At 41.0% G+C, this 20,317-nt stretch overlaps 1 protein-coding gene across 6 annotated transcripts in view; it reads right to left on the reverse strand.

Moving 5' to 3' along the window:
* Positions 1 to 20,317, reverse strand: part of LOC123611579 (collagen alpha-4(VI) chain-like) — a 122,195-nt gene that overhangs the window by 75,329 nt on the left and 26,549 nt on the right. For all 6 annotated transcript variants that reach the window (XR_006718740.1, XR_006718739.1, XM_045503672.1 and 3 more), the window contains exons 5-12: positions 18,852 to 19,481; positions 14,042 to 14,587; positions 13,143 to 13,697; positions 9,220 to 9,554; positions 8,154 to 8,232; positions 6,246 to 6,391; positions 5,775 to 5,867; positions 3,823 to 3,876 (exon numbers count right to left, since the gene is read on the reverse strand). Coding sequence is in view for 4 of the 6 variants with exons in the window: in XM_045503672.1 (XP_045359628.1) it covers positions 3,823 to 3,876; positions 5,775 to 5,867; positions 6,246 to 6,391; positions 8,154 to 8,232; positions 9,220 to 9,554; positions 13,143 to 13,697; positions 14,042 to 14,587; positions 18,852 to 19,481 (2,438 nt within the window). In the remaining 2 variants the exon portion in view is untranslated. The remainder of the gene's footprint in view (positions 1 to 3,822; positions 3,877 to 5,774; positions 5,868 to 6,245; positions 6,392 to 8,153; positions 8,233 to 9,219; positions 9,555 to 13,142; positions 13,698 to 14,041; positions 14,588 to 18,851; positions 19,482 to 20,317) is intronic.

Consider the following 20,317-nt stretch of genomic DNA (forward strand, 5'->3'; position numbering starts at 1 on the left):
TGGAAAGAATAACATCATCAAAAGCTATGCTGAAAGCTGTTCAAATGCTAGGCTGGCTCAAGTTAGTTTATGAGAAATGAAAATAACAGTAATATTTTATAGATGAAATGAGGAAATGTATATAAAATGTTTAGCCACGCATCTGGCACATATGAAGTTCTCAACGAATGTTAGCTGGTTTTGTTGCTGCTGAAGTTACATAGCTGTTCTTGGGGACCCTAGATAATCTAATTCGATATGTAAGGCTTTGGTATGTAACCAATGCATATTTAAACCACCACCTCATACTAGGTACATTTTGAAAATATATAGAATTTACGTACGAGTCTGGCAGATGGTATTTTCCAAAGATGACCACAACAAAATCTCAGGGCTCTTCTGGATATGACCTTGCCACTCCCCCATCAAGAGAAAGGATCTAATCCCCACCCTCTCCCCCATCCCTCTTGAATCTGGTCTGGGGTAAGGGACTTGCTTGTACCTAATAGAATGAGGCAGAAAAGTTACCACTTGACTTCTGAGGCTCCCTCAGAAGGCTTGAGCTTCAGCCTCGATCTCCTGGAATGCTCCCTCTCAGGATGGAACCTCCTTGGTGGGTGCTCCCTCTTAGAACCAGCCACCATATCTGTCCTTGGACCACCATGGTCCATCCGTCTGCCATCCCAGCCAAGCTCCAGAGCATTGGAGGGGAAGTCATCTCTGCAGGGGTCATCCAGCTGCCCAGTCAGCCCAGCTGAGACCTCAGGCACCTAGCAGAGAGCCATCCACTCTTTCCTTTTCACCTTCCCCACCCACAGAGTCCGTGGATGTAATAAAATGATTGTTGTCTAACACCACTGGGTTTTTTTTTTTTTTTTGAGGGGGGGTGTTGGGGAAAGAGGAGTAATAGATAAGTGGAACAACGAATTAACTATTTGTCATTATATACTTTCAATTTGAATCTACAAATTATAGCCCCATTTTGGAACCTGCCATCTGCAAAGAGCCGTCTTGGCCATTGAGCAGACCAGTGTGACCTGCTTTGGGGGGAAACAATATTAAAAGCCATTCAGAGGACAACATATTCTGTCACCTTCTCTCGTGAGAAATGCAGTAAAAAGAAAACGGCACCTACTAGAGCCATATATACCACACATGGCTACTGAGCATTTGCGATGTGTCTAGTCCAAACTGAGATGGGCTGTAGGTATAAGATACACACAGGATTTCAAAGACAGTATATTTTAAGAAGTAAGATCTCATTGGGGCGCCTGGGTGGCTCAGTCGGTTAGACATCCGACTTCGGCTCAGGTCATGATCTCACGGTTCGTGGGTTCAAGCCCTGCATCAAGCTCTGTGCTGACAGCTCAGATCCGGGAGCCTGCTTCAGATTCTGTGTCTCCCTCTCTCTCTGGCTCTCCCCCATTCATGCTCTGTCCCTCTGTCTCTCAAAAATAAATAAACATTAAAAAGTAAATCTCATCAATTTTTATATTAATTACCTGTTGAAATAATTATATTTTGGATAGACTGGATTAAATAAAATATGTTATTAAAATTAACTTCAGTTATTTATTTTTATTGTCTTTAAAATAACTACTATGAAATTTTAAATGTATAAAATTATATATATCACTCACACTATATTCTTTTTTAAATTTTTTTTTTCAACGTTTATTTATTTTGGGGACAGAGAGAGACAGAGCATGAACGGGGGAGGGGCAGAGAGAGAGGGAGACACAGAATCGGAAACAGGCTCCAGGCTCTGAGCCATCAGCCCAGAGCCCGACGCGGGGCTCGAACTCCCGGACCGCGAGATCGTGACCTGGCTGAAGTCGGACGCCTAACCGACTGCGCCACCCAGGCGCCCCTATATTCTTAGCTCTGTACTAGACTCTTTATAAACCATCTTTGTTTTAGGATGTTAACAGAGCAGAGAAGGGGGAGAAAATTGCCTCTTCCTCTACACAGACAAGGGCTTGTTTATATCTTATTTGTCTGAAATTGGTGTCAATGACACTAATCAGTCGGTCAGGCCCTAAATTATTGTCTTAAATTTAGCCAGACTCATTGAACCACAGGCCAAGCAGAAAAAATAAAATAACATTTGGGGTGCCTGGATGGCTCAGTCAATTGAGCACTGGACTCCCGATTTCGAGTCAGGTTATGATCCCAAGGTAGTGGGATCGAGCCCTACATTGAGCTCCATGCTGAGCCTGCTTAAGATTCTCTCGCTCTGCCCTTCTCCCTTGCTCACGCTCTTTCTCTCTCTTTCTCTCTCTCTCTCTCAGATACATACGTACATATATATTTTTCAAAACTAACACTTAAAGAACGTTTAAAACATCATAAAAATGGGGAAAAAAATATTTTCACCATACCTGAACAAAATTGCAAAAAAACACAGCCCACATTTCTGAATGTATTTCTAACATCAAGACTAATTACTGAGGCAAATTAAAGAGAGAAGAGTCGAGCAGTTCTCCAACAAATATAATCAAAGAAATGAATCAGCTTATATAGGTCTCAGCAGCTGCATTTCTTTTCTTAATTTCTGTTGATTTTCCAAGTTCCAGCAGCCTAAATGTTTAGAACAATAAAACAATGTGAAACTCTAACTGGGCAATAAGAACACTAATGCTTGACTATCCCAGCAAGTTGAAACGTATGGTCCAAGGACACTTCAGGCCCCCAACACCCTTTGGGAGGGGTTGCTCAGAAAGTTAAAACCACTTTCCTAATTACACGAAGATGCTATTTTATTTTCTTACTCTTATTCTCTCCGAAGTGCACAGCAGAGTTTTTAAGAAACCGCAAATCAAGTGATATCACAACAGACTGAACACAGACGCAGACATATGAATCCAGCTGTCTTCTAAGAAGCCAGACGTTGAAACCATGTAAAAACAATGCCACACCTCTCACGCACTTATTTCGTTTTAGAAAATGTAGTTATTCTTCACAAAGAAAGAGGTCACTTACATTAAGGGCTTGTTTTTCTTTGGGGGGAATAAAATAAATAAATAATTTAAAATTCTGGCAGTTTTGATTTCTACCATGGTAATGATCAATAGACAGAAACTACATCAACAAAAGTTCTTTGAGGTCCTTCGAGAGTTTCCTGGGACCGAAAGTTTGAGAACCAGTGGTGTATACAAATCAACCCTAAAATAGACACCTGTGGTAAAGGGGTTTTCCACAATTTGAAATTAACTGAAACCTATAACATCCCAACATCCTTTTGATGTTTACACGGTGTAATAAAGATGGTCCCTACCACATTCCAGTCCCTTAGCCAACAATTCTCTCTATAGTATGCATTTTTCTCCACATCTAATCACGTGACAGCTAACTTTCCCGTGCCCAGGGATATAGGCAGGGTTATGTGCAAACTATTTGTGGGTAACTACAACTCTATCACCTTTTCGACCACCCAGGAGGCATCCGAGTGATCTTGTTACAAGAATGGCCTTGATTCTCTTCATTATATGTTGTCAAACTACTTACCAACATTGCGATCTCACTGATAATAACAAATTGCCTGCAATTTAGCTCACAATTAACAACTACTATTATATACATACTCATCAGGCACAGACCACATTTTAAGTTACCTCAAATTCAGATTAAAATGACCACACTTCATCACTAAACACCTGCTGGAGCCTGTCCCCCTAACATTTGTTATAACAAACGGTTATTTTCATGAAGATATTTTTAAACCCATTTTAAATGGTATAGATGAGAAAAAAACTCATGACTCAAGTGCAGTTAAGTGTTTCTAATATTTGACCCATTTTACCATATGCCTTCCAAGAAAAAAAAATCAGATTCAGTACTTACATGCCCCCCTTCCTCACCAGGATGACCGGGCAACCCATCAGCACCCTTCTTTCCCTGAGAAAAAAAAAGAAATCAAAAGAAGTAACTTGGATTCTAAATTCTTCCCTCAAAGCCAAATGACATAAGAATTGTTACTAACAGATACCCTTGTCTCATGGAGTTGACATGATATCGGGAACCTACTAAACATTGAGTACAGTGTGTAAAGACATCCAAAAACAAGTATTTCTGGTCTGTCTTGAATATCTGTTTTTCTTAATAGTTGGCACATCAACCTACTTTTATTTTTCTAAAATACTCTTTAAGCCACTTTGTCATGAAAATCCAAGCCAAAGCTAACTTCTAGCTAAATGTTTGAGGAACACTGTTACTCTTAAAGAGGTCTTTGACCTTGTTCTACAAAAAGTCAGTAAGCAAAGGTGTTACCGCCCTATTGCTTATGAGAAATGGTTATTTCTGTATGACTCAGATGTTTAGTCTCTTCCTCGCTCTCTTTTTTTACTTCTTCTGAGATAACTAAACACATAAACTATTTCCTCTCAAGGAAGTTTGGCTTGCCATTTATAGCCAGATGTGCTTATTTGATTGAAAAACTGGGCAATAAGATATAGGAGCCGTATTCTCTTTGGGCTCAACAAAGACATGAATGTCGATGCAACCAACCAATCACTGACTTCTTAAGACAGAAAGAGCAGAGAAGTCAACTATTCAAAGCATTCTCATCTTTGGCCTGTGAGGCAGAGTCCTTGAGATGCAAAACAAAACAAAACAAAACAAAACAAAACAAAACAAAACAAAACAAAAAAAATATGTCAAGAGGTTCCCAAGCTTGATTTCCTAATTTCTCCAGTCTGATACCTAAGAATAACACAAGGGGGAAAAATCTAGTGGTAGGGAATAACTACAATTTTTATTAAAAAGTAATCATATACTTTATACTGTTCTAAATCACGACTGACCTGCAAAGTCAGTAAGAGCTCATTCCAACAACCTCACAGAATATCTTACAAAGAGGGAACGTAAAAAGATGGGCAAAGTCAATGGGTTTAACTCAATCTTACAGGAGGATTTGTGATTATCCCATCATAAAGCTGTCATTTGTGGGCGAGGGAACCTCGTAGATAAATGAGGACCATTTTTAATGAGATTTATTCTCCTTTAAAAGTGGGACACGTTAGGGGAGCCTGGGTGCCTCAGTCAATTAAGCGTCCAACTTTGGCCCAGGTTGTGATCTCAGTTCATGAGTCCGAGCCCCACATTGGGCTATCTGCTTGCAGCACAGAGCCCACTTCAGGTCCTCTGTCCCCCACTTTCTCTGCCCCTCCCCCGCTCATGTGCACTCTCTCTCTCTTAAAAAAATAAACATTAAGGTAATTTTTTTAATAAAAAAAAAATTAAAGTGGGACATGGTAATTTTCTATCACTTCACATGGAAGTGGAATTCACAGGCAGGTGCAAAATGACCACTACTGAACAAAGAAAGCAATTGTATCTTTCCTCAGTTTAATCCTCTAGAACAGAAGGTTAGTTAGCTCAGAGGGGAAGAAGTACTAACCACTGTAAGGAAAGCAGATGAGGCACAAGTGAAAATTCTGCGGACAAGCGAAAACTTCTGTGCAGCAGTAGAGGCTGTGAAATTTGCTTGTGAAATTATTTGTCAAATAAATGTAAGGAGACAGCATAAGAGAGTGGAAAGAACGTGAGACTTGGAGTCAGGTGGACAAAGGGGCTTCAATCCCCAAATGCCTCTTCGTAAGAGTGTGACTTTGGGAAAGTAATGTTCCCTCTCTAAGCCTCTATTGCACACCCGTAAAAATAATATTCACCTCGAAGGTTTATTAAGAGGGTAGAATTAGCAAAGGTATGTTAAAGACAGAACACGGGGCCTGGTACCTAGCGGTGCTGAAATGTCGTCTCTCACCCCCCACCGTCCACGTCCAACAAACTCTCACCTTGTTCCCAGGGTTCCCACCAACACCCCGGTGCCCATCTTCTCCAAAACACTTTGTATATGTATTGCAGCATCTTCTTTCTGCAATTGTGTCCTGAGAAATAGAATTCACATAACGTGATTTTTTCCAACTGTGCTAACCTATGTCACATGATACACCAAAGAGACAAAATTCCCTCTGGGTTTTGGGGCGCCTGGGTGGCTCAGTCCGTTAACTGTCTGACTTCAGCTCAGGTCATGATCCCGTAGTTCATGGGTTCAAGCCCCGCGTCAAGCTCTGTGCTGACAGCTCAGAGCCTGGAGCCTGCTTCAGAGTCTGTGTCTGCCTCGCTCTCTGCCCCTCCCCCGCTTGCATGCTGTGCGTGTCTCTCTCTCAAAAATAAACATTAATTTTTTTAATTCCCTCTGCATTTTTTAAATTATTAGAATAAACAGACCTAGTGAAGGATGGGGTTAGAAAAAAAATACTTACAAGTTGCTTCAGTAAGATGCTTGGGAGGGATTGCTGTGTGATGCTCAGAGGTTGATTGTATGAGAATCCTCTGCCAAATTCTAGCTCCTGGAGTTCTTCTAATTTATGCACACCTTCCAGGCCAATAATGAGGAGCCCAGAGAATCCTTCAAAATGCCAGCAGGTGGGAGATTTTACTTGTAGGTCTTTTGACTGGTCTTTGTCCTGGCCCTAAATATGCATGCATCATCCCACCCTTTTCTCCAGCCTTCACCTGTCTTGTGTCAAACTGCATTTCTGACCAATGAAACATGAGCAGAAGTGACGTGTGTCACGTCCTGGGAGAAATTTTCAGAGCAGTGCATACATTGCCCCATTTCCTGCCCCCTGCCACAGGAACAGACCCTCTCTCAGCCTGAGTCCTCGAGTGATGAGAATGAGACACAAATTAGCGGTCATGAGGCATAAGATAAATACATTCTTGCTCCTTTAAGCCACTGGGATTTGAAGGTTGTTTATTATTGCAGCACGAACCTATCCTACTGATGAAGGCATTACAAAATCATCTGGCTTTGTCCACATGACAGAGAACCAACAGACAAGGATGCTTTTCAAACAGCTAGAAGTCACTGTTTATAGTATTTCTGAACAAATATTTCTGTTAATATTTTGAGCAGTACATTCACACACACACACATCAGCTTTTTGCTATCGTAAACAAACCACTTAACAATCCTGTGGTTAAAAGTTGTATACATAGGGGTGCCTGGGTGGCTCAGTCGGTTAAGCGTCCGACTTCGGCTCAGGTCATGATCTTGCGGTTTGTGAGCTCGAGCCCCGCGTCGGGCTCTGTGCTGACAGCTCAGATCCTGGAGCCTGCTTTGGATTCTGTGTCTCCTCCTCTCTCTGCCTCTCCCATGCTCATGCTCTGTCTCTGTCTCTCAATAATAAGCAAACGTTAAAAAAAATTTTTTTAAGTTGTATGCACAGTCTTAATCATTCCTTAAAATTTCTAGAAATGGAATGCGGATCTAGCATGTGGGCAAAGTTCGCTGTCTTTCGTCCAAGATTTCAAATTCTCTTCCAGAAAATTTACTTTTAAAACTTCCTATGTGGTAAATTTAGTTGGAAGCAAGTTATCACAGAAAATATTCCAGCATAGTGTCGACCAATGGAAAGCATCATCTCAAGACAAATACACTGAACATACTCTACCGAGGAGGGAGAAAGGTAGACGGAGCATGAGTTGCTGGTGGTTCATCTTGAGTTTGCTTTAGAGCTTTTGAGTGGCACCAAATGGGGACAGAACGGCAATCGCACACAGCCACACAGGTGTTATTGCCCAAGCACACCCAGCTGAGGGAGTTGGTGGGCACCGAAATCCAGCCAGCACACCATTCATTAAGCCAGGCGCCCAGGCACAGGGTCGCATACACCAGGAGCATTGGCATCTTTTTTTAATTTCACAAAGATGCCGTACAGACTAGTAGCAGCCCTTGGGGATGGTCAAAGAGGAAGAATTGGTGAGCAGAGGAGGAATGATGGGCAGTGGAAAAAACGAAGCCCAGCTCTAGGGTGATTCCAGAGTTTAGGAAAAAGAGACCCTTGTTAAGAAAACACAAACAGCACTCAATTATCATGAAGTTGCACATTCAACCTTCAAAAGCAGATGCCAGGCTGATAATTGGCCAATCCTGTCTCAGTCAGAGAGACCCTTGATCGTTGTCAGGGTTATGGGATCCTGGGTTCTCTCAGCCCTGAACAGCCCCTAATTCATACAAAGCATCACCCTTGTGGGCACTGAGCGCCAACCACTCTATGGTTAGTCTATGGATGGCTTAACGGAATCCAGTGCCATCTGGAAATCTCAACGAGTATCTCAGTTCCTGTGGGAGGAACCACCCACCCAGGGTAACCACATGCACCCACCTTTGCTGCGGAGGAGTGCAGAGGTTTCCTTCAGTCTCTGGAGATCATCATCCAGTCCATCTGTAAACACTAAAAGGACCTGTTGTTTATGAGAGAAAGGAGGGTAGTGGGGAGCAGGGATGGAGTGAAAGGAAGGGGAGAGGGGAAAGGGAAGAAAGAAGAGGGAGAAAATGGATGCTGAGTGTTGCACATTTTATAAAAATGCAAAGATAAGCTTAGCTTTTCTGGTTGTATCCAGCCTTTCACCCTGTTTTGTTTCACCCCTTCGTTTATTTGTTACTTTATTACACATCCGTTTTTACTTCAATCTCAAGACCCCCCACCAAAAAGAGAATTGGAACCAGCTTAACTTGTTCACTTAAAATACCTCCAAAAACTGTCTTGCAATATCCATCTTCACTGACACAAAAAAATACCAAAATTTTAATGCGTTTTTAATAATTAAAATGTGTTACCTTTACTCACAGAAAATTTTAATTTAAAAGTGAATTACATATTTAAGAAATAAATCCACTGGCTGCATGATTGAAGGAAAAACTAAATGTAACTTTCAAAGTTTGGGGCTGTTGTTTCCAAATAAACATCACGTAAGGTCTTTTCATCTCTACAGGCTGTAGCAGGGGTATAGTTCTTGGGCACCAGGAAGGGAAAACAACCAACAAGCCCTTAGTGAGTTACTAAAGACAGTTCAAAGTGCTGACTGGAAAATAATGGGCTCTGATCTACATGACAATGAGTGACCATAATGAGCTAATATCTTCCAAGTTGTCTTTGGAGTGAATTTGCATCGTGGAAGAATCTGGATCACTAAACTGTGAGCAACTTGAGGGCAGGGATTTATCCTTTTATCCCTACTGGCATTATTTAGCACAGAGCTTCTTGAGCTTAGTGAGTATTTGTTGATTGAATGAAAACATATCCCTCGTTGGTCTTTACTGAATAAGACTATGGTTTTTCTCTACATAGAATCTCCAGTGAAGGGCAACTTATTGGCCTCAGTCACAAAAGCCCAATCCCTCCCACCCTGGCAATTGGCTCCATATTATAGATTCTCAGCCTTTATTACCTTCACTGTAGCAGAAGAGAGCCGGATAGCATTATCTCCCAAGGACCGCAAAAAATCCACATCCATATAGTTCCTCTTGGCAGCCTGATGAATTAAGAACGTCTGAATAATCTTATCACTATAATTTTTAAAGCCGGAGTCAAAAATAAGCTGGCCATTTGAGGCAGGGACCAAGTAGCGGAACATCACGTTGGGGCGACCAGGAGCCCTACAGCTGATGTTGGAAAGCTGGGCCATCTGTTGCATCAGCTCTGGCAGTAACCCTTGAAGCTTCTGCTGATCTTGCTTAATGGGACTGGAAATATCAATTCCTACGGACAAATCTATGTTGCATCCTTTGAAAGTGGAGGAGAAAAAAATCAAATTAGTCATCTCTAGATGCATGACCGGGCCCAGAGTATATCAGCCAACCATGAAAGAAGAACCTGCAGCCAACCCACAGAATATAAGCTAAATAATGGTAGGGATTGTTTGATTTGGGGAGTGGTTTGTTACACAGCAAAGCTAACTGGTACAATATATAGTGTTTCATAGCTCTGTTCCTCTGCAGATGCTATTCTCTTTACCTGAAGTGTCCTTTCTCATCTCCTCAACCCCAATCTGGTTAACCCATACATGTCCTTCAAGTTGTAGTTCAAGTGATCCCCTTCCCTAAAGCTCTGACTCATGTCTCCAGGTACTCAAGTTGACTTATTAAATACCCCTGCGTGTCCACCGTTATTTTACTTGACCTTCTCTCCCACTAAACAAAGTTTTCTTCATAGTAAGAACTATGACATCTAACTTCCCCAATGCCTGATACAGACAGATGCTTATTAAATGTTTGACAAATGAATGAAGAAGGGAATATGAATGAGCCTTGAGTCTTCTTCCAGCACAAAGCTGTACTATTTCCTTCTCCCCTCAAAGTTTTTTCCCTCATTCACCACTCACATGTATCCTTTATTTCAGGGAAGCATATTAGAAGAGATCAAAACTGACAATCACTCCCAATCTTCTGTTTCTTGTACCTAAAAATTGTTAAGCTCTTCTGGAAGAGAGCTAAAATTTGAAAACCCAGTGATCCTTCAGGCTATACCCACTCATTCACAGGTGAATAATAAAACCATGCACAGAATTCCAATGAGGCAAAAGTTGGTCATAGATGCACCTGGGTTAGAATGCGGACAAATAACTTAAAATGTAACTTATCGGGGCGCCTGGGTGGCGCAGTCGGTTAAGCGTCCGACTTCAGCCAGGTCACGATCTTGCGGTCCGTGAGTTCGAGCCCCGCGACGGGCTCTGGGCTGACGGCTCAGAGCCTGGAGCCTGTTTCCGATTCTGTCTCCCCCTCTCTCTCTGCCCCTCCCCCGTTCATGCTCTGTCTCTCTCTGTCCCAAAAATAATAAATAAACGTTGAAAAAAAAAATAAATAAATAAATAAATAAATAAAAATAAATAAAATGTAACTTATCGATAATAAAAGGGCCACTACCATTAACTACTTTTAGACAATAAGCATAACTTGCAATTTGTCCAGGACAAGCCAAGACACGTGGATATTTTCTCCTTAGTCCAGTGCACATTAGAGTATTTGGCTCAGAAGTTGTAAAAACAAAACTGCAGATTTTAGGAGGAAATTTGAGGAAAATAAATAAATACTGAACCCTTTACCAGTGAAAATGGTCATAAACAATATCTCAGGGATCTGAGATCCAGGGCTGAGCCATGAGTTTTCCATCCCCTAAATAATATACATCCATGCTAGCTGGCCAGATGTTTCCAGAAGTGCCAAGACACAAAATGCCTTTCTCCCCTCCTTTCATATAAAATATCTTGGTTTTGTTTTGACTTTTAAATCTCTAATTGAAATTCACCAAAAGGGATTTCCACAGATGTAAATCCCATTTCTACATTGGATCCAATTTCAGAAAAACAGAAATTTCCCTTTTGCAGTATGGTGTATTATTCCAACATTTCTAATTTACATTTTTTCCCAGGAACATTTCCAGCTGGCTTTATTCTGTAATGCAAGAATATGCAAGCATTTTCTTTCCCTATTAATGTAGAGGGTTGAACCTTGCCAGGTAATCTCTAACGTCTTTATGATTCAGTTTTATGATTCTGGAATTCTGGAATTAATTAGATTCCAGTCATTATGGAGGTATCCAGCTACTTCTATCAAAAAAGTCATAAGACAAAGCTGAAGATGAATGTAAATGCTAATTTACTACATGCTATAAAATAGTCTAAAAAGAGAAGCAGGAATCCTGTATTTCTTCTCCTGCCCAGGATAATACCCAGGGGTGTGTGTGTGTGTGTGTGTATAACAACCCAAACAACAAACAAAAATAGGACTTTGACTCCTGAAAAATCCAAACTGCTTAATACAAGACATCCCACAATCCATGCTTTTTAGAAAATAATTTTACACATCCACTCTTTTCAATTGATTTCTGAATTCACAAGGACACAACAAAGTGATATCCTTTACACGGTATGAACAAAAATATTAATTGAATGCTCTAGAAAGTTGGCTCCAGCTTTCAACACCAAATTTCTGGGAAGTTCAAACCCTGCCTCCATTATTTCCCATCTGCATTTCTCACCTGGGAATTATGTATGATAAAAGTATCTGCTTCCCATGGAGTTGATGTAGGAATGTTAGGCTTTATGGGTTTCATCATATACTCCTTTATATGATTTAATATTATACTTTGCTTTATTATACTATACTATGCATTACTATGCCATATTATACCATTGTATGCCATTCTATGGTATTCTATATCATACTATATTATACTCTTCTATACTATATTATCCTTCATTATGCCCTACAATACCATACTATGCTGTACTGTACTATACTACACACTCTACTACACTAGACTGTACTAGACTACTCTCCTATTCAAGGTGTAATTTGAGGACCAACTGGATCAACATCACCTGGGAGCTTGTTAGAAATGCAGAATCCCACCCTCACCTACTGAATCAGAATCTACATTTCAACAAGATCTCCAGGTGATTTGAATGCATATTCAAGGTTGAGAGGCCCTCTTTTGCTCTACCACACTATACCAAAAGACACTCTAGAACAATATCCAGTACACAGACTCTAGAACCAGACTGCCTCAAGTTTAAATCTCAGCTGTGCCATTTACTCAGGCCAAATAACCTGATTTTGCTGTGTTTTCGTTTCCTCAACTGTAAAATGGTATTTACTTAATAGGGTTATGTGAAGATTAAATGTTTTTATACATGGAAGCCCTCAGAATAGCCCCTAGCACACATACACACACACACACAAAAGGACCATCTAAAGCTTGGCCACTCTGACTACAATGTGATTGTGTTGGAGAATCTCACTCCCTGTGGGTAGGAGGGAGCACTGTCCATGAAGATATTCTCTGGGTCAACCTCCCACTGAAAGGCAAGTTTGGGGACCAGCATAGACCCAAACTGTTGGGAGGAGGAGCTTTGTCAACAAAGCAGAGAGACCTCTCTTCAAAGCCACATAGAAAAAAACAATGTGTTTTATTTCATAAGAGCACCCATGTAACTGATATTACTCTCTGCTTCGATTTCCTTTTTGGTATGCCCAAATCTTCATTAAGTTGTGTTTACATATTCCATTCTAGTTCTTCTATCTACAAGGAATACACTGAAGAATTGTAAGGACTTTCTACAGAGTCCTGGGAAGGTTCGGGCCACTGGAGTCCAGAATGGTGACAGCCTCGAGAATGACTAAAAAAAAAAAAAAAACCCTGGTGAAAATGAACCACAGCATTCAGAGTTCAGGCCAGCTGTCCTCTCCTCAGGGTGACCCTCCCTCCCTCCTCCAGTTAGAAGGACTTGTTTCATTTTATTAAGAGAGACAACAGTGTCCCTGACACTTACAATGGGCTCTTGGATCAAATAACAAACCCTCTGTCACTTACCTTGTGGAATGCAGACCTTAAGAAGAATTTTCTTCTCCAGGTTCTGGAGGGACTCAAAATTCTCCTCATAGTATACTTTTTGTGGGTCATTAGTAATCTCCAAAAGCTGAGCACTTTTGGCTGCTCCCACCCCAATGGCAAAAATAATGATGTTCCTGTCCCTGAGAGCCTTGGCTGGTATGGCTACATTATCCTGGGCAACCCCATCGGTGATCACAATCAAATACTGATGAACACTGGGTCTCCCTCCTCTTGGACTGTCAAAAAAAGGCAAAGTGAAAGTCAGGGCTTTCCCAGTGTAGGTGCCATGATTCATTTGCTGAACATCTGAGATGGCTCTGTGGATGTCCACCTTTGAGGAGTATTGGTTGAGCCTGAATTCTTCCTGGGGGGTTGAGCTGAACTGCAAAAGGCCAATCTGAATTTCATCAGCACCAATATTGGCATGGTTCACCATCCTCTTCATGAATCCTTTCATCTTTTCAAAGTTTATTGCAGAGATGGATTCTGAACCATCTATCAGGAAGATAATATCAGCTTGCCTATTCTTACAGGCTAGGGGAGAAAAAGGAGAACAGAACATTCACTCAGAACCTGAAACCAATGAATTATAAATCCCCAGGACAGTCTGGGGTGGCATAGACACAGCATGAAAACATTTTTAAAGGGGGTGGGAGAGGAAGTCAATGAAATAAATTTTCTGTGACCCAGCACAAATGAGATACAGCTGTATGATAAAGATAAAATTTAACCAACTTGCTTCATTCCAGGTCACGGTCACTCTGTGTCCAATATTCACTTTTGGACCAGTGAGTCCACACTTTGAGAATGAAGCCTATTCAAATAGATTGCATGCATATACTTGGCAGGAAAGAGAGACTAAGGGAAAAAATTCTTACACTCTGAGGAGCAGATGTCCTGTACCACGTCTTGTTGAATGGCCTTCAAGGAATCAAACTCAGCTGCAAAAAACATCTTGTCTTTAGCTATCTCCTTGAGTTCATTATCATTAGCGTTTTTGATTCCAATAGCATAAATGATGACTCCCTCTGCCCTCAATGCGTCTGCAGGCTCAGCCACCGGGTCCTCAGATTTACCACCAGTGATGACTATGAGATACCAAGGCACATTGCTGCGAGCAGTGTTCACAAAGACCTGAGCCATGCTGCCCAAGGCCAGACCGGTCATGGTGCCACCTCCCCTCTGTTGGATGCCATCAATGGCTACCTTCAGCTCTGCCACACTGGAATACTGGCTGAGGATAAATTGACTATTAATTCTATCTGAGTATTGAACGACTCCAAACCGTACTCTGTCAGGCCCAATACGAAACATCTTTATCACCTCATTCATGAACACCTTCATTTCAAGAAAATCATTGTGCTTGATGTTGCTAGACCCATCGACAAGGAAGTAGATGTCAGCCTTCTCGATGTGCACACAGTCTAGGCAATAAGAAGAAGGAGGAACCTGTTAGAACACAGGGTGAGATAGCAAGTAGCAAAAGCTATTCATCCTGAACCCCAGCCATACCTCCTCAGCTTTCATTGTTCCCTTGAGAGCCAACAGCTTTTTACTGAAAACACCTGTGACTCTGCCTAGAGGTACTGTTTGACCAAGAGCACACCAGGCAGACCACAGTGCCTGGGAATGAGTTTCAAAGAAGCCACGAACCAACAACTGACAGGGGCTGGTGGATAAACACCCAGCTCCCATCCCCTTGGGTGGGACAACTCTGAGGTGAGCTCTACACGGTTTGCCTGAGTCCCCAACAGAACTGAGCCCCAGCTACCAACAGCAATCATGTGCTCACCAATTCAGCCTCTGTTGGCTGCCTTCCCTTCTTTTCTCAAATCTCCACTCCCCTACCAGTATCCCCTGGGGGCACTTCCCCGATAAATCACTTGCATACATATCCTTGTCTCAGAGTCTATTTCTGGTGAACCCCACTTAAGATCTGAAGTAACAGTACTTGACCTTTCTCAAATGGGGAAGTTGAAGACAAGCTAAAGTAAAATATCAGGACATATTTGAAGCTAGGAATTGTCTCAGTATCCAATATCCCTGTTTCCCATGCAAGTCAGACTTTTAAAATAAGGGCAAAAGAGTACACTTGCTGAAGCTTTATTAATTTAAGCTAATATAAAACTTTGTTTTAAATGAGCTTTACTTTTAAATGAATCACTTTGTATTAAGGCTTAGACTCCAAAGGGCAAAATGGCTCTACAATCAGATCCTTTCTCAACCACTTAGTATCAGGCTTGCCCCTTTGCATCTCAATTTCCTAATCGTCAAATGATGATCTTAACACTTCCTCAGTAAGATTATAGTAAGGATTAAATAAGATCATAGAAAAACAGCAGAACTGATTTTTTAAAGTAGTGGTTAAGATCACTCATTATCACATAGCAGATTCCTCAGAAAGAATCAAAAAGGGGTGCCTGGGTGGCTCAGTCAGTTGAGCGTCTGACTCTTGATTTTTGCTCAGGTCATGATCTCATGGTTTCTGGGATCAAGCCCCATATCAGGCTCCATGATGATGGTGCAGAGCCTGCCTGGGATTCTCTCTCTCCCCCTCTCTCTGCCTCTTCCCCACTCCTCTCTCCCCCACCTCTCAAAATAAATTCATAGACTTTTAAAAAAAGAATGAAACATAATTTTCTCCTTGCACCTCTCATAAAAGGTGGGCCAGCCATGTGTCATTCATCTCTAGAACCCTTTGTTTCAGGGAAGAATCAAGAGCCTTTTCATGTTTCTTGGCTGAAAGGGAAGCAGTCTGAGGCTGGAGATGGGCTTCCTTGCTCAGGCCTTCATTTGAGAGGATCTTGGTTGACACAATATGTAGTATATACTTATACTTTTAAAAATAAGTATTATTATTTATCTGAATTAGACTCAAATGTTACTGGGCATCCCATATTGTACCTGGAAATCCTACCCCAGCAGGGAAAGCACTGGAAAGGTGTGGAGATAGTTATCCACCTCTCTGGTAAAGTGTTTTTTGAATACTTGGCGAATCGAGGGGAAGTTACAGAAAAAGAAGGCAGAAATTCAGATCTTGCTGGAAGTCAGCAACCACTGGTAATAGGTATGTGGCTGGCCTGAGTCTGAGAAAAAGACCATGGGGCAGGAAGGGGCATCTCTGGAGCCAGTCCCATGCAGCAATGCTCCAAAGACACTCCACTGTAGCCCAGGGCCTTTGCAGTGTCCAAAGGTATCCCAGAGCCCTGAAGACTGTCTGGCACTACACATTCATGCCAGTCTTGGCAGATGGAAATTTGAGGCAGGAAGGCAGGCAGAATAATTTTTACAGTCTGGATGCTGCTATATATCCATATCTATTACATACATAAAGTCCTTAGCAGAGTATCTGACACATAGCTGATGACCAATAAATGATAGATAATATGATCTTGTGATCACCCAGGACAGATTTCTGGTAAAACTTCCCAAACTTCCATTTGCCTGTAACCACTGTAGACTTTGGGCTGATTTTCCTGATTCTGGGTTTCATGTTAGCTGCTGTGCAGTCTGGGAATGAAATCAACTCTCAGCCCTTATACTGTCTATGAATTAGAAGAGAAAAGGAGCTTCTCTCCCTGTCCCCTACAGATTGTAGGGAAGGGTGCACAAGGAAATGAAATTCATATTTAATGATTTTGTTTCTCATTCCCAGAACAGAGAAAGGGACTAAAGATACAGGCCAAAGTGAAAGATGGGAATTTATTTAGATATTTTAAATCTCTAGACTTCAGCACAAGTAATCAAGAAACTACAAAATTATTTAATGATTATTTTTCAAAAAAGACTCAGTGCTTTTCCCCTGATGATATAATCACAGCCTTGAATTTTTAAGTTAATTATTTACATTTTAAGTAGTCAACTTCTATTATTCTGATCTGAATCTTAGAAATATTAGCATGGGTGGACAAAAATAGACAAATAGACAGACAGACACAAAGATACTTGTAATAACCAGTAAGTGGAACATTAGGGATTTAAAATTCAGGCAGTTTGTGGGGTGCCTGGATGGCTCAGTCGGTTAAGCATCAGACCCTTGAATTTGGCTCAGGTCATGATCCCAGGGTCATGGGATTGAGCCCTGCGCCGAGTCCCAGGTCAAGCCCCAGGTCGAGTGTGGGGCCTATTTAAGATTTTCTCTCTCTGTCCACCCCCACTTGCTCTCTCACTCTCTAAAAAAAAAATATTTAACAAAAAGCTCAGGCAGTTTGACTCCATGGTGCATATACTTAACTGCTATGTTTTCTCGGGTGTGCTTTTCAAACTGCATATGCAGTAGGAGCTCTCCTAACCAACTTCCTCTGAAGCAGCTCACCAGATAATTGACTTTCTCCCTTCCCTCTATAACACATGAGTGATGTCCACACAATACACTGAGTTCCCTCCCCTTAGAAGCCCCCAAGGGCAACATTAAACAGTTCTGCTTCACTCAGTGGAAGATGTGAACATTAATAAAGGGAAACCTCTCTAAAATGGACACAGGAAAGTAGAAAGGGGAGCTCTCACACCCTACCACTTGTCCATTACAGACCTCAACAGAAGAATCCTCAGTAGGAAAGAATCAATTACAGCCCCAACAGGAAAAATATGAATAATGCATCTCCTACAAAAAACCAACTACCCCAGCAACTCAGCCAATGAGAAACTGCCATCATTTTGAACTCTTGCATTTTTCCAATGGGCTTGTGTTCAGAACAATCCCTCCTGATTTCTCCCTTCTTCTCAATAAAATAACATTCTTCTCCTTTGTTTGTTGGACTCACCCACTGTTACTGTGCCTTGCTGTCTCTCGTTGCAGTTCTCTGCTATTCCCAAATAAACCCATTTTTCCTGGTAAAATAACTGACTCTTTTATTTGTAAGGCCAACAAAGAATAAGCCTACCAAGAACAACGTGAGTTTGTTCTCAGCCTATTTATGGCAGTTTTGTTACTACAATTACACAACAAATCAAATATTGTGCAGATCAATAGGACAGGAGCGTGAATAAAAGAGGTTTATTACGTCTATGAAAACCAGGTTAACTGCTTAGAAAAGACCCAATGAAAGTAAATTGTTTTAAAGGAAATTGTTGACGTACAAGATAGCACTACAAAAATTGAATTTTTGAGATCGTAAAAATAGGGATTTCTATACTCAGCTGTTTCAAAAGCAACTAAGTTTTCATCCCACTTTAAAGAAACTGAAACTGGAAATTATAGATACCATTGGATGATTGATGAAGAAAATATACAGAACTCCAATCAGCTGGGCTCAGATGCAAAGAAGCCTCGGTCTTCCACAAAAGATTGGCAAATTAACGTTCATTTATATTTTAAAGTTAAAATCTTTCAATTTCAGGAATGTTGGTATCTTTTTAGAAATAATTTTCCACTTCAAGTAGCTTAAGATTTGGTAAATCCATACCTAGATCCCTAAGGCCTCTACTGTAAATATACATAGATCTTCATCAAACTGATAAAAGGGATGAGAGCCAAGAAAGGTAGAGTGAGGCATGTTCACTCTTTATATTCTTTTGGAATCAAAACACAATAAAGACTTTGTAAGTTTTGTGTTCCTGTTTTTTAATAAACTGACCCTGAAATCCTTCCTTGGATGAGGAGTGGAGGATGTGGGTATATGGAACAAACAGAGTAAAGATTAAAAAAAAAAAAAAAAAAAAGATCAGATTTTGAGAAAGTCCTCCTACCTTCTTTCAGGGCACGGCCAATCCCAGAAATGGAAACACTGTTGTCCACAATCTCAGGGCAGAGCTGATTCTTAATCTTGCTCCCCACAACAGAGAGTTGCAGAAAGGATTCCAGTGAGATGACATGCTTCCAAGGAGGATATGATGCCATCATCTCCAGGTCCTTTCTGTTTGAGGCAAGCTGGGTGCCCACCACATAGATGGTAACCCCTGCCCTGCGGAGGAGAGAAGCTGGAACAGACACATGGTCTTGGGAGAAGCCTTCTGTGATGACCACAGCCATCTGCTGCACACCCTGCTTCGACCGGCTACCCTTCTCCTCAATGAAAACCTCGTTCCTTAGGAAATCCAAAGCAGCACCAGTTTTGATCCCTCCACTTCTTCTCCGGTAGGTTAATTTGTCCAAATGCTCCAAGATTTTGGCTTGGTTCTGAAATGCATCCAGGGAAAACTCAAGTCGTGGCTCCTCACTGTAAAATACCAAGCCAATTCTCACAACATCAGGATGAACGCGTAGAGAGCGGACAGTGGTCTTTAAGAAGTTGACAACTTGTTGGAAATTCGACTGCCTGTCCTTGCTGAATTCCTCAATGAGGAAGACTAAATCAGCTGGGACAGCAGTGGGACATACTGTAAACAAAAACAGAAAGAAGGGCTTTAGGATGAGAACAGAGTAAAAGATGATACTCATTTTTGCATCATGCTACATTTTTGCCATATTTTAAATTATTTTAATTTTTATTTTTTGAGAGAGAGAGAGAGAACGCATACATGTGCAGGTGAGGGAGGGGCAGAGAAAGAGGGAGAGAGAGAGAATCCCAAGCAGGCCCCATGCTGTCAGTGCAGAGCCCGACGTTGGGCTCAATTTTATGAATCCCTAGTGCATGACCTGAGCTGAAATCAAGAGTCCAACACTTAACCAACTGAGTCACCGATTTTTGCTATATTCTTATGTTGTAGTATGCTACATTTTTAAATTCTGTAATAATATATTTAGGATCAAAAATTCTAATAAATATGTTATACTAACTTATACTAATGAATTTTAGAATTTAGTAGAAGCCTTTATGACCAGTATTTGGCATGACAGTCAAAGAACATCACAGGTTTCATACCTATTGCAAAATTTTTCACTGGAAGGAGTATTCACATTACTTGCAAAATATGTAAATATATGAATATCCAAGTGCTTTAAGATCATTTTTCAATTCATCAAAGTTCATTAAAAGCATCTGAGTCTTGCTTGACTAGTTTTTTTGTTCATTTTTCTAGTTTCAGGAAACACTGGGTCAAATTCTCTATTATAGACCTAAAACCTCCTTGATTTAATAATTTTTCCTCTTGGTACAGAAGAAAATAAGAAATTGTGACTATTACCTTGTGCCTCTTTCTCTGAAAGATCTCATGTCATTTCAACAGAGACAACATGAAATGTTGCAAGTTCCTATGAAAAATCTTTGTCCAAA

The sequence above is a fragment of the Leopardus geoffroyi genome, chromosome C2, assembly GCF_018350155.1.
Source record: "Leopardus geoffroyi isolate Oge1 chromosome C2, O.geoffroyi_Oge1_pat1.0, whole genome shotgun sequence".
NCBI classification, from domain to species: Eukaryota; Metazoa; Chordata; class Mammalia; order Carnivora; family Felidae; genus Leopardus; species Leopardus geoffroyi.